Source organism: Strix aluco, chromosome 1 (assembly GCF_031877795.1).
Source record: "Strix aluco isolate bStrAlu1 chromosome 1, bStrAlu1.hap1, whole genome shotgun sequence".
Taxonomy (NCBI): domain Eukaryota; kingdom Metazoa; phylum Chordata; class Aves; order Strigiformes; family Strigidae; genus Strix; species Strix aluco.
Window position 1 is genome coordinate 153,823,140 of NC_133931.1, and position 13,588 is coordinate 153,836,727.

Here is a 13,588-nt window from a genome sequence, read left to right on the forward strand (position 1 = left end):
GGAAATTACACATCTCTAAGCGCTTACCAAAAAATAAGACAAACAAGGCTGGCAAGTCTGTGGTTTGGCCTAAACATGCTGCATTTTTTCTTGGTCTCAGCTTGCATGACAACATTTTGTTGCACTGAACCCCATTCCTGTAGGCTCCCCGGGTTCACCTGCCCAGCCTGTCTTCTGCATCACACCCTCTGGCATTGCCTGGTCCACCTCAAAAGTGATGGTGGCTCTGCATCTCCTCCCGAGGACATGTGCCACAAGGGACAAAGACCCTGAGGTTTCTAATCATGCCTGTGTGGCTGCACATCAGCCACAGGTGAACCATCACTTCCAGAGGAGGAAGACAGCATCACCTAGGGTGGGTTATTTATTTTTATTGAGGCTTTAAGGCAAAGGGAGCAGCAGATCATATGCAAAGGAGTTTGTTGTACCACAGGCTGAGTCTGAAAGGTAATGTAGGAATTTCTCCTTAAAGGTAAGCACTTGGGCAGCCACTTTAATATCCGTCTTCACTAGGAAATAATTGCTAGCCATTATGCACCTCCCTCCCCTTCATGGAATCCAATAAAGTTGGAAGTGTGAAAGATAATGATTCCTACCTATGCAAGGGTAAAATACTGCCATCCAGCCTGTAAGAGTGCAGTTTTGTTACAGTCAATCTAACTACGTTTGACAGTGTATGTACAGGAGAGCAAAGCAACATCCTTACAGAGCTTACTGCAAATATGTTCAGCTACTAAACAGCTGGACCAATATGCTGCCTCACGAGCACTGTACAAAACAGCTATCGTTCCTGCTCTGTCCCATACACTGGGACCCCTCAGCTATCACCCCCTCCTATGGTGCAGGCTGATCTCATCTGCCTGTGTGACAAGGGCTGCCCAGGGCCCCTGTGACTGCCATAAAAACATCACACCTTGCTACCACCACTGTGAAAAGATTATAAAATCAAAGGACAGGCATTCTGACTAGAAGCAGGAGACAGAGGTAATACCCACCCACACATTTTGGTAGTAAAATGAATTTGAAGTCCCCATTGTTTTTCAAAATCATGTGCTCAGTACCTATGGGTATGCCAAGTGGCACAAGCAGGTCTGGTTGACCTGCAGCTGCCCCAGCTCCAGTGCAGATAATGAGTGAATTACTGACCATGTGGCGAGGTAGAAGCCAGGACACTCAATTCTGGAAATGAGATGCCTACATCAGCATACCTGAGCATGCAAAAAGCATCTGAGTTTGCCTTGATGGACAAGAAGGGTGCCATGAGGCAGAAGGAGTGCCAGCACTGAGCATGGTATTGTGAGGGTGTGTCGGGCATCCACACCCCTTTTGCCTCTTACCACCTGATTCTCCAGAAACCTGGCTTTCATTTAACAAGGAAAATGAAGTCCCTAGATCCTCTGTTTAGGAAAGAGATGCTTAGGGCTGAGGCTTGAGGCAACTGAAGTAGCTTGCAGAAAATCCATTCCAGTAGCCTCCAGCAACTGTGAATTGCTCCGTTTTGCCTGGAGCAGTATTAATGCAATGAACTAGTGATCACAGTTGAATCAACTTTTCAACCTACCACATTGGCACATAGGGTTATAGGTGAAACTTGTTGACTAGGAAGACCTTCAAAAACCTCTACCGCTGTCTTCAGCCCCAGTCAAACCCACTGGTGTTGGGAACACACAGTGAAAATGCCTGGTGTAATGAACTTGTAGGGTTAGAGCTGTTAATAATGTATGGACATATAACATACATTATGTATTTAGCTCAGGCAAGCTGAGGTAAAGTCAAAGGCATGTCAAACAATCCATGGGATTGGACTTAAAATACTTGAAAGGTGCCTTTGGACCAAAATTCAGTGAGAAAAAAGCAGCAGAGAGCCTCCTGCTCAGGCTGGCACCTCCTTGGGTGCTGCACCTGACCCAGATCAGGAGTCACCTGCAAGAGTCGCTGGTGGCAGCAGCCTCGGGTTGATCTCCACAACATTCCTCTCTTTTGGGAGGGAAAGGGGGAAGTAACACTGTCCCTGTCAAGATCTGGAAAAAAGTTTTTGTGTACTGTCACCACATCGGGTCCCCCAAGGGACACCTGCACGAGCCAGGGGTCTGCAGCAGATTTCAGAGACTGCGTGAGGGTAAGCTTTCCTCTTGGGAAACCGTTCCTGCGCAATCAGCATACCTGCAGGAGAAACCCTGTGCTGGGGACGCGCGAGTTCGCTGAGGAAGCTACAGCTGGGGCAAATGCTGCAGGTTCTACACAGGAAATGGCTCAGACAAACCTATTCTTGGCTCATCGAAAGACTGCAAGCTGCAGAGTGCAATACAATACTTTGCGGTACTAAAGGACCTTCCGAATGAGGGTCTCGCATTAATTAATTAAGCCTTAGAGCACCTAGAAGGAAAATCTATCCTATTTTACCAGCAAGTGCAATGAGTATGCAGAGGTCATACAGAATAGAGGAGCAAAGGAAAGAGAGATCCTGGTGTCTTGACTCCTGACTCCTTGCTGCATCTATTAGCTCATGAGTCCCCTACAAAGAACACGCATGGAGGACAAAAGGTGACCCACAGCCATGCCCCAAGGGGCACCAACTGAGAGTTTTAATAAGGTGCAGGAGAATGACTAACAGGGTTACACAGATTGACGCAGGTCAGTAAAGAATATGGCATTAAGAAAATTGATCCTTTCAAAGCCTCCAGCCACATGCTTATGTCAGAACCAGACGTGACTTGTGTCTGTTTCATACGATACCACCAAGTATCCACCAAAGGGCTTTCCTTCATGTTTAAATAATGAAATGCAATGTAATGCCGACAGGTGCTTTTTTCACAGGGAGAAGGGAGCAGAAGGGAAAGTGTTTGGGTGGGCTGAGGCAGAGTCCAGGTCTTCCTTGCCTCTCCCACCCCTCCCTGCCCTCCCCTGCACACATGGCTCACAAGCAAGAGGTCACCGATGGCTGGACATGCCCATCTGTCTGCAATGCCAAGGAGACAAGCACATGGGCACTGGAAGAGAGAGTAACCCGTATATGAGTGGGGTGTTCTGCGCAGCATAGAAGCTACGGTGTCTGTGCAAAAGACGGGAGGCTGTCATGGGGAAGAAAAAGAAATGTGCTTTACAGGTCATCATGGAAGATGGTTGGTATCACTATGAGATCATTTCAGTTTGGATGCTGCCAAATACTTGACAAAATGTCTCGGGACTTTCCAAGCACACCATTTTGTGTCTCTCAAATACCATGCAATTTCAATTTGCTCATGTAGGAAACTTTTGCCAATCTGCCAAACTAAAGCAAATATTAAGAGCATCACTGTAGGAAAAGAAGATAATGTATAATCAATAAGGGATATTCTGCCAAGCTCAGCTGGTCCTGAAGGGCTAGCTGTGTAAAGTATTGTGTGTGTAAATCCCAGCAACAAATGCAATTAATCTTTGTTCTTTGTTTTGCAGTTGGAATAGAGATTGATGGACAAGTCGAAAGTGACGCAGAGAGTGAAGGTAATGTAGAGATTAAAAAATTTGGTCTTGTTTGAAATACAAGAAGTGATACCTTTTCTTTTTCTCTCCTGCTTGTTACTTGCTCAACAACACAAACTGTTTCCTGAGCTATTTGTAAGCACGCAGATTTTTCCCTTGAGGTTTGACTTATAATAGTGATATGTAAACCACTGTTCTTAAGCAGTCTGTCCCCTTTCAACCACGCTTCTAGAGTGGGAGGCTGTTGGAGCCCACATCCTTTGGCAGTTATCCCTAGTAAACCAGGCATTCCGATAAAGCACGACTGTCTGCAGGGCTAAGACTGCTTTGCACCACACCATGGTCCTGCTTGCCCTCCCTGCAATGCTTGTTTAGACCATAACACACTGGTATCTTAATTAATCATGGCCATGAAAAGATAAAAATTAAAATGGATTGAAGACAGACTGATGGTTTTAAGGAAAATCAGGAAGAGCCAGTAACAGGATTAAAAACATCTTTAATCTTTTATGTATAGTAAATAAAGAGAAATAGCTCAGTTGTAGGATTATAACACTAAATAAAAAGAGATAGTTAAGAGGTAAATCATAACTGCACTGGATAGGTGATACGAATGTAGACGCTCCTGCAAAACTGGTTCACAACCATGTCTGTGCAATCCATAAAATATGAGAAAGTAATTAACAAATGACTAGGATTTTTTTTTTTAAATCATAGCCACCTTTTCCATACAGGCAACCAAGGCAATAAGATAAAAGTAACAAACGAATGCTCCACATTTAACCTAATATTTGATAGGTTGAAAATGAAAACCATGAGAGTTGGATGCCCAAAATGAACATTTTCCCAAAGAGGGTAGGTGGTCCTTTGACCTAGATCACTAACTGAAATTCAGCTGAGATAGACCATTACATGGTAACTGAAACCTATCTAATGGATCCTGAGAAACTAGTTGAAAGCTCCTTCTCATTCCCAGTGACAAGTGTCACAATCACCACCTACTAATTTTTAACCACTAGCAAGCAAAAACTATTTTCATCAAAAATGCAAATACTCAAATTCTCTTTGCTTCTATTTTCCTCACCTTTTAGGCTGCTCATTTTTCACTCTGGATCCCATTCCAGCACAACTTCCTTCTTACATTACAATTTCTCCAACTCTGGGGGAAAAAAAAAAAATCAATGCCAAAATGATAAATCTTTTGTTTGTTGCTTGAACACTTTATTTTCATGAGCCAGAAATTTTGGAATCCTTCAAACTGGAAGCATTTCTGACTTCTGGACAAAAGAGGTTTTTAGCTTGCAATGCCAATAAGAATGAAATTAGCATCAGAGACTATCTGGGTTTTTTCTTCTCTGGATATAGACCTTCCTATATAAAAGAAAACTCAGAGAAACAAAGCCATGTGCTGCCTAAGCTGTACCTTTTCTCTCTATAAACAGAAGACCTCCATCTCCAGCCTTAAAGTAAACATCCTGCAAGGACATTGCACCAACAAGTAAACTACATACTGTATAACCAACTACAATTTCTGTTTCCATTGCTCTGGTGTGTTTACAGATTGGGAAGATACCTGTCTGTGCTCTCTGATGGATGGACTTTTTCATTTGTAACTAATTCCTGGTTTTCTTATGGTCACATATAAGTTACTGATGTGCTAAAATGAGCCGTACTATCTTAAATGGGAGTTGCGTAACCAAAGAGTTGGATGTGGCTCTTGGATGGGGCATAATGCAAAACCAACCAAGGTCAATGGGCATCTGCTCATTGACTTGGCTAGGGTTTGCATCAGGCATTCTGGCTGCCCGCACTTTTCTGATGAATCCTTACTTTGCCAGCATGGATTTCCCACGGTACTTGTTTTTTTTCCCTTGCAGAAGAAGTAAAGGACAAGACACCTAAGAAACATCCCCGCAGGAAAACCGGCAGAGCAAGCAGGCTTGAAAGGAAGAAGCAAGAGAAAGACAAAGAAGAAGATGAGAGCAAAGAGGAAGACAGTTGTAGCCAACAAAACAGAGCTTCTAGGAAAAAAAACTACCAACAAAAAAACAGTGATGGAAAAAAAGCAGGAGAGGAAGGAAGCCGACAGAGAGAGAGAGGCAAAAAGGCTCCTACCAAAGATCAAAAGGAGTCAGAAAACAAAGAAAAGAAAACAAACAAGAAAGAAAAGGAAGGGGACGACAAACAGAAGACAGACAGGAAAAACAGGTAATTAAACAATCCCTGAGTAAGGTGCCTCGTGTCAGACCAGCAGCGGTATCCACATGCCAGTGGCATATGGGTCAGAACTGCAAAACCAATAAACTGCGAACAAGTTACTGCTCTCCCAAAAGAGATACAGCAGTGGAAACCAGTAGTGTAAAACTGTTTCCAAAGTCTTCTGTCGTTATCATTTCTCAGCCAGGATCAGATCCATGCATGTAGTGGAGTCCTAGTGCCTACAGCTGGGGGTAGAACAGCACTCTTAAACTAGATACTTTGAGCAACTTAGATCTGGGCACATTTTTTGGTTAGTGTATGGAAACATTCAGGTTAAAATGGATCTCTCACGTTTTCAAATCTGTTCTAAATCTTGTTTGGCCCAACCCTCCGCTTCTCTCCCTATCTTCCTTTTCCTTCTGAAGATGTGAAAAACATTTCTCCAGAGCCAGCTGTAGCCCTCGGCAATGCTTCTGTAGCTAAAGTGTGGTCCAAAGCACAACGTCAGGCGAGTTATGGGGAGGTGCAATTGCCTCTTCGTTAACCTGGCTGGAAGCAACCTTGCCCTGAGTGCATCGCACTGAGCCAGGGAAGGGTGAGGCAGTGTGCCCACATCAGAGCGGGATCCTGGGGGGCCCGCAGCACTGTGCCCACCCCAAGCAAGACCTTCCCTCTAAGTCCTACAAGTTTTTCCATTTTGTACACTTTAATTTGTGTCTCTCCCAGTACTACTTCTTCGTCCAACTCATCCGACGAGGAGTCGTTGTCAGAGGAAGAGCTCGCAATGCTGATGGAGCAGGTGGAGCAAAAGAAAAAACTGATTTCCACGATGAGGAACAAGCCCTGGAGGATGATGAAGAAGCTCTCAGTGCTCAGGTACCTATCACACCGGGAACCCCCACCCCTGGGGTCCTTGCTGACTGTCCGATGCACTTTGTCTTTCTTAAAAATTACATATTTTCTGCTGCTACTGTAACACCCCAGTCTCAGAAAAAGCAACCAGCAGAGCCTGTCCAGCCTGTCTGGGTTTAAATGATCAGAGTTAAAATGTGGAATTTGATTTTCAGCCTCTGTAACCAAAGAACGGACAAGGTGCAAATCTGTTCAACTGATACCCATGGCCAGGTCATTCTACCCTTGTATTTAAAACCAAATGACACACTACTGTCAGACTACTTGTTAAAGCAAACTCAGTGCCCTGGTTTTCTTATTCATGTCCATTGTCAGACAGAAATCAGAGCAGCAAAGTGCCATGTTACTTCACACTCCTGAGATGGGACTGCTCAGGAAAAATGCTGTATTGTTTGAAAAGGTTTATGGAACGAAGAGAATATTGCCACCCAGCCTACACTGAATGTGGGAACAACTCAGGGAGTTGCAGAGACCCCTTAGTGCAAGGCAATGAGGGGCAGTGGGGCAGGGCAGACAAGGGAAATCAAAACCCACAGGTCAACAGGCAATGGCTCATAACAAACCATTCCCGTGTCGAGGCAATGATTCAAATCATAGCTCTATTGGTTAAAAATCCTCTGAAACCCGTTTCTACCAGAAGAGCTTTCAAAATAGTGTTTCAAGGCATGCACAGCCCCACGGGGAGTGGTGATGTTCCTGCTCCATGTTTGCCGAGAGGCTGCTCAGAGCTTCAGTGACCAGGCTGTGAAGGCTGGCAGTAACCATGTGTCTCTGATTCTCTCTTTTACACCCTGAAGGCCAAGACCTGCTATATCTTCCATTAAAATGAGGAGCCTTGAATAGTGCCAATTATTTCTAAAAATCTGGGTAAAGATCTATACAGGGAAACTGTATTAAAGCAGCTTTTCTATCGCACAGGCATGCTACAAGCCTGAGCTCATTACAAATATAATCTTATGACCCTAAAAGTCCAAAGTTCTGCAAGAAAGGAAAAAAAAAAGCAAAGAAGTATTATTTCTGACATATTTTCCCTTTGGTGTAGGATCCTGGCTAAAATTCTGCCTAGCATCATATTTGATAATGTACCTCCATCCTTGCACCTTATCCCTGAACCATGGCAATCATTACCACCTGCTAATGAACCTAAACAAAATTGTTACATTGCTTGTGCAGGGGTCTCCAGAGCCATACATTCATTAGTTATTTCAGCTGCACAAACTCAACCCTGAGACAAGAAATGATTAGCCCCATTGCATAGATGCGGAATGTGAAACACAAAGAGAGTGAAAAAATATGTTCAAGACTTAGAAATCTCACTTTAGGTTGCAAATAAAGTCACAGGTGATTATCCCAAGGCTATGGGCTGAACTAGCCAACTGTTTCTACCAAGTAGAAGTCTGTCTTTCCCATAGGTTTAGGATTACAAAGGATCTCCCAACCCCTGAAATTTAATCTCTTCTTATGAGGTATTAGCAACACCAATATATGATACAATTTCATTCACAAACTCAGCATATTCTGACAGCATCTACCTAGGTTCTGTTCTCTGTATTTCCCTTAGAAATCCTATTCTAAAACTAATCTCAATTTGCAGCTTGATTTTATTCCTAACTAGCATGCACTCATTTCTCTGGTGCTGAGATTATCCTGTTGGGCCAGCTGCACTTCTTTGATATTTATCGAGGGAGGTGTTCATGGAGGGAAATTCTGTATCCTCTTGCTTGGCGTTTGTTTCACTGAACGATGTTATTTTCTTCTTGACCAATGCACAAGGAGAGAGAAGTTATAGCAGGCATGCCAGGGTGGCAGCGAGAGGAACAGGTGGGGTTTTGGTCTACACTTAGGGAGAAGTGTTGAACAAGACTTGGGACACACGTCTGCATGAACATGAGTGCTTTGGGGACCTGTTAGCTAGCTGTGCGTGTGTGTGCGAGCTGTACGTGGCACAGCAACACCACCAGCAGATAGCATCCAGAAACCCACAGGCAGTGCGTGGTGTGGAGAGAGACCAAAGCCCCACCTTTGCACGAGTGCGGCTGCTTTCCCACTGTGCAGGCAGAGGTGAAAAGCTAAAGACCCCTTTGCTGTTTCAATAACCTGCTTATTTATTTTCCAATTAGGGAGGCACAAGCTTTTGTAGAAAAGTTTGAAGGAGCTCTGGGAAAAGGGAAGGGCAAAAAGTTGTACGCGTATAAGATGATGATGGCAAAGGTAAGTGCTGCAATGATGTCAGGGAAAAGCTTGGATACCTGGTTTTGCATTCAGCACATTTTTGGTAGAGTTTATTAACTTCTGTTTGGCAAAAGAGACACCAGGAAATCAGAACAAAACTTCCTGCCCACATTCAAAAAAATATTAGCCAGCTTCAAATCTATGACTATTACAGAAAGAACAAGAGAAAATTTCCCCCCACCTGAAACTCATTGCAACCTTCCCTGAAGCAAGGGAGTCTTTGCAGGAGCAGGGAAAACCACAGCTTTCTGGCTGCAATCTCCAAAACCTTGATCTGTGAGACAAGGTACCCTAAAGGGGAGAGAGGCCATGCCAACCTCTTGCACTGCCCTGTAGACTCCTGTAAAATTTCATCTTCCCTGGTAGTGAGAAGATAACAGGGAGAATGATGACTGTGCTTTAAAACTGAAGTTGGTAGTCAAATTGCATGTTGTCATGGAGATTATACTGAGAAGTGAAAAATGGAGCCAGACCCGAGATGATGAAACCAATGGAAGTTTAGCCACTGGTCTGATGAGAAAGTATTCAAAAGCTCAGTATTTTATCAAATTAAATTTTGTTTTAAATAGTGTTGGCTCTGCATCAATTCTTTCAATCCAGACCTAGGTCTGAATTTGCCACCCCAATATTATATGGTAAACTCACAGCACAACTTCAGCTTTCCAAAAGCTTAGGAAAGTTAAAACTCAGATACTGAATGTTAACACTTGGCGGTGGGGGGCTTTTGGATTGAAGGTAGTGTCTGAAATAGTCTGAAAGATCAGACCCAGACCAGAGTTTCTGCTTTGGACTTTACACCCGCTCCTAGTAACGTTACCAAACCCTGACATCAGAAAGCCCTGCAGACAAACCAGCTTCCCACTTCTCACCTCTCTACTCACTGCAATGTTGTCTTGTTTCAGAAATGGGTGAAATTTAAGAGAGACTTTGACAATTTTAAAACCCAGTGCATACCCTGGGAGATGAAGATAAAAGAAGTGGAGAGTAAGTGAAAGTTGATGTGCGGTGGCAGTGAGACATTTTGTAAGAGAGCTTTGCCTTCATCCAAACAATGCTCCAGCTCCCTGGTCCCCAGTCTCCTCTCGCCCTGGGCACTGATGCCAAACGAGGAGCACGCACCCCAGGCAGATCTGGACTTTGCTGTCTCCACCAGTGGTGGGGACTGTCAGAAGGGCCTTAGGCAACATGCTGGGGAGACATGAGGGTAAAGGCGTCCAGGTCTTGCTGAGGACAGTTTAACCCTCCTAAACTCCTAACCATGAAGTGTCTTCTGGTTTAAGGTCACTTTGGCTCCTCAGTCGCTTCCTACTTCATATTTCTGCGGTGGATGTACGGAGTAAATCTTGTCCTTTTTGGTTTAATATTTGGACTGGTTATAATTCCAGAGGTAAGTGTTTAATTCTTCTTTCAGTAATATCTTGCCCGTTGCTTCACATGAGTATGAGATCGATAGCACAAGTGTCTTATAAAAGGAAGTGTTTTAGAAAACACTTTTAGAAAAATTAAATATATAAGGATGGTTATTTACAAAGACCAACTTACAAGGCTGTTACTGACACAGGATTAAAAGTCAGACTGAAATCAGGAGCCCTAAAATGTTGTGAAAGATCCTGCCCATCCAGCAGCTAAACCAGGAGCTCAAAAACCTAATCTAAGGCTAGTTTTACATTTTGACTAAAGTGAAAAATATGACCTATGACTCCTAGGTACAAGCTCAAGTCCATAAGAGCCGTAAGAAATGGACTGTGCTCTAAAAGTGATTAAGAACGCCCCCCTTTCAAGCCCTCCAAGGGACATGGCTCTGGGGTGGCAGGCACAGCACTGCCCCGCAGGAGAAGCCCTCGAGGGAAGGAACAATTTCCCAGCACTCTGCCAACTAACATTTGTTTGGGAAATATCCCTTTTCTGTACTCTTAATTCAGATGATTCACAAGGAAGAGTTTTATTTTTAGTTTTTCTATTTCTCACTGTTCTTGGAGAAGGAAAAGGATCTCATAGCCAACTTTATATGATTGTTTATTGAAGAATTTTTTAATGTAGCCATTACAGCTCCAGCTAAATTAGTCAGTGCAGTCTTTAAAGGCTGTGCAATCTGCAGACAGTGGCATCTGTTCTGTTCAATGCAGATTTTTATGGAGCAAAAATGCAGCACAGAGTCTCTCCTGAGGACCGTGCTTTTGTGCTCCTTAATGTGGTTGCTCACACTATTGAAAGTAAAAGCTGTTTCCTCCCAGGATGAAGAAACATAACCATTAGCACTGAACAATATAAGTGTATTTTGTAAGGAGCTATGCATATGGTAGAAGACTAAACAGCTTTCATCTTTAAAGTATGCATACTGTTACTCATTGACTGCTGAGCTGTTACGATATGGAGAGTAGCTGGGCAATAAACATTTAATCATAAACTATCTTGAAATTAATTAGATAGCCCTTAAAAATAAGTGATATGCTAGGACCTTTCTAGGCTATTAATGCTAATGAGATATTTTCGTATATGCACCAGTCAGAGTCTGGCTGTAAATACATTATTAACTCTCCATAGCCCTTGAGGTTCTCTGGACTTCAATAGCTACTGGACTTGCTGCAAGACCTGCTTTGCGTGGTGCCATGGGGAGAGGCTGTGCCATGAAAACTGTTCTTTGCCTGATTTTGTCCTATGTTTTTTGCCCAAACCTAACTGCCCTTCACCTCACCTTGAGATCATTTTTCAATTCAAGACTATATAATTCAAAATACACTGCAAGCTCAACCCAGTGCTCTTGACTTCTCTCAGAGGAGGAGTCCTGCATAAATAGATAAAGCTAATCCCCTTATTGCATTAGACCCATGAAGTTCAAGCAAAGAACTTCTTGCTAAACTAAAGGCATTTAAACTGGAGCTGTTCATTGAGGGATACAGTTCCTTGGCAAAATATTTCCTGTACAATGGATGTTACCAGTGAAAGGGACGTTATTTGGGTGAAATATATTGGGTGAAATTCTAAATATTTTAAACTGCTGCTCTGCTATCAAGAAATAAAATATATATTAAAATCAACAAAGTGGAAAACCAACCAAAAGCAAACCAAAAGGGACTTGTTAAGAAAAAAATGGCAGAGAACTGTACAGTGTGTTATGCCATACATGCATCACTTATTAATGTTCACCAGATCCTGATGGGAATGCCATACGGGAGCATGCCAAGGAAAACTGTACCCCGGGCCGAACAAGCAACAGCTATGGATTTCTCAGTTCTTTGGGATTTTGAGGTAAGCACAGGAGTGTTAATCATAAGAGATCAGTTGAATACCTCCTAAAACCCTTCAGAAGTTAGCAGCACTACAGGGATGAATTTATTCCGAGATAAACTAGCAATGCATCTGTTTCTTCCAGGAGATGAAGACACCTGCTGCCACAAAATCTCTGTGGATCTCCAGAGATTTCTGGCCAGAACAGCATGTGCACATGCAGGCACCTGCATATGGATATGAACCACTTCCATTACAAATGTGCTGGCTGGCGTATGTCACGTGTGTGTGTGTGTATACACACAAAAACACACAGACATATATTTCTTGGGTTTTCAGGAACAAAGCAGATGCACTTCACATCCCACCACAGTTGGCTGACACCACACAGAATGTGTCTGAGGTCAAAATAAAATCCACTAAGGCTAGTGAAGTTTTCAGTTCCTCACTGAAAGAAGTTAAACAGATTTAGGAACCCCATGTCCTTTTATCTACACAGTATTTTTATTCATGAAGCACAAGAAGCCAAAGTTAGGTTTTTCTATGAGCATTAGTAGAAGCAGGTGACTACATAAACCGCCCAGTGATGAGCTTGGTGCAACTTACTTAAACCACATTTACAGAGTTGCCTCGTGAGCTCAGGCAAAAAAAAAAAAAAAAGAGATCCTTTTTCAAAGGAAAAAAACACCCAAGGAATACATTTCTGCTGTATTTTAAATCTACATAAAACAATCTATAGAAATTTATATCATCTCACATTCACAATGTAGAGTTTTATTCTGACAAAACCAAAAAATTCTGTGTGCACAAGAGCCATTTTACTTCCAAATAGAAAGGCAACCAGCAGGCAGGTGAAATGCGAGAGCGGCTCCAAAGCAGGCAGCCAGAAGGAGAGTTGAAGCCGTGGACCCCCTTTGCGGGCAGGGAGCACCTTGCCATACCACTCAACTTGCTTGTAGCCTTGGGAAGGGAATAGTTCCCCATGTCCCTGCATCCCTATTCCCCTGAAATACTTATATGAGCCTGAAGCTGGGAACAAAGTTTAGGAGTTGCACCCAAAGGGAAAGCCCAAGTTTCCAGCCGCCCACAAGCACTTGGCTGAAAGCCCAACTCACACACACACACACCCAGTTACTCTTTGCCTTTGAAGATTTAGGCCAAAGGGATTAAGTGTTGTTAGGGGATAGCCCAAAAGAGGAAAAGATGTGTGCAGAGGGTCAAGAGATTCTGCTGTGGCAAATACCTTGGGATCCGACTTTCAAAGCTGCTACTTCTGGAAATATTTTTTAAATGCTTGTTGGCACTGGCCTACATATTACAAGCGTGGGATCCAGTCCTTCTGTAATAAACCCCATCACAATTTCCTTAGCTAAAAAACCACAACAACTACTGTAATGTAAACCAGATTATTTAAATTAATTTATTGATAAGGCTCCAAATACTGGTGTGTCCAGGAACCTGACAGGCCCAGACCTTCATTCACCACCCATTTTCTGCTGAAGATCAGCAGAGATTTTAGCTCATGCTCTCCTAGCACTTTCACCTACTTGCCAGA

General features: G+C 43.2%; 1 protein-coding gene across 1 annotated transcript in view; it reads left to right on the plus strand.

Moving 5' to 3' along the window:
* The first annotated feature begins 3,076 nt into the window (after positions 1-3,076).
* Positions 3,077-13,588, plus strand: part of TMC2 (transmembrane channel like 2) — a 32,579-nt gene continuing 22,067 nt past the window's right edge. The window contains exons 1-8 of the mRNA XM_074816358.1: positions 3,077-3,122; positions 3,436-3,483; positions 5,340-5,670; positions 6,388-6,537; positions 8,694-8,784; positions 9,708-9,789; positions 10,086-10,192; positions 11,956-12,054. Of these exons, the coding sequence (XP_074672459.1) occupies positions 3,077-3,122; positions 3,436-3,483; positions 5,340-5,670; positions 6,388-6,537; positions 8,694-8,784; positions 9,708-9,789; positions 10,086-10,192; positions 11,956-12,054 (954 nt within the window). The remainder of the gene's footprint in view (positions 3,123-3,435; positions 3,484-5,339; positions 5,671-6,387; positions 6,538-8,693; positions 8,785-9,707; positions 9,790-10,085; positions 10,193-11,955; positions 12,055-13,588) is intronic.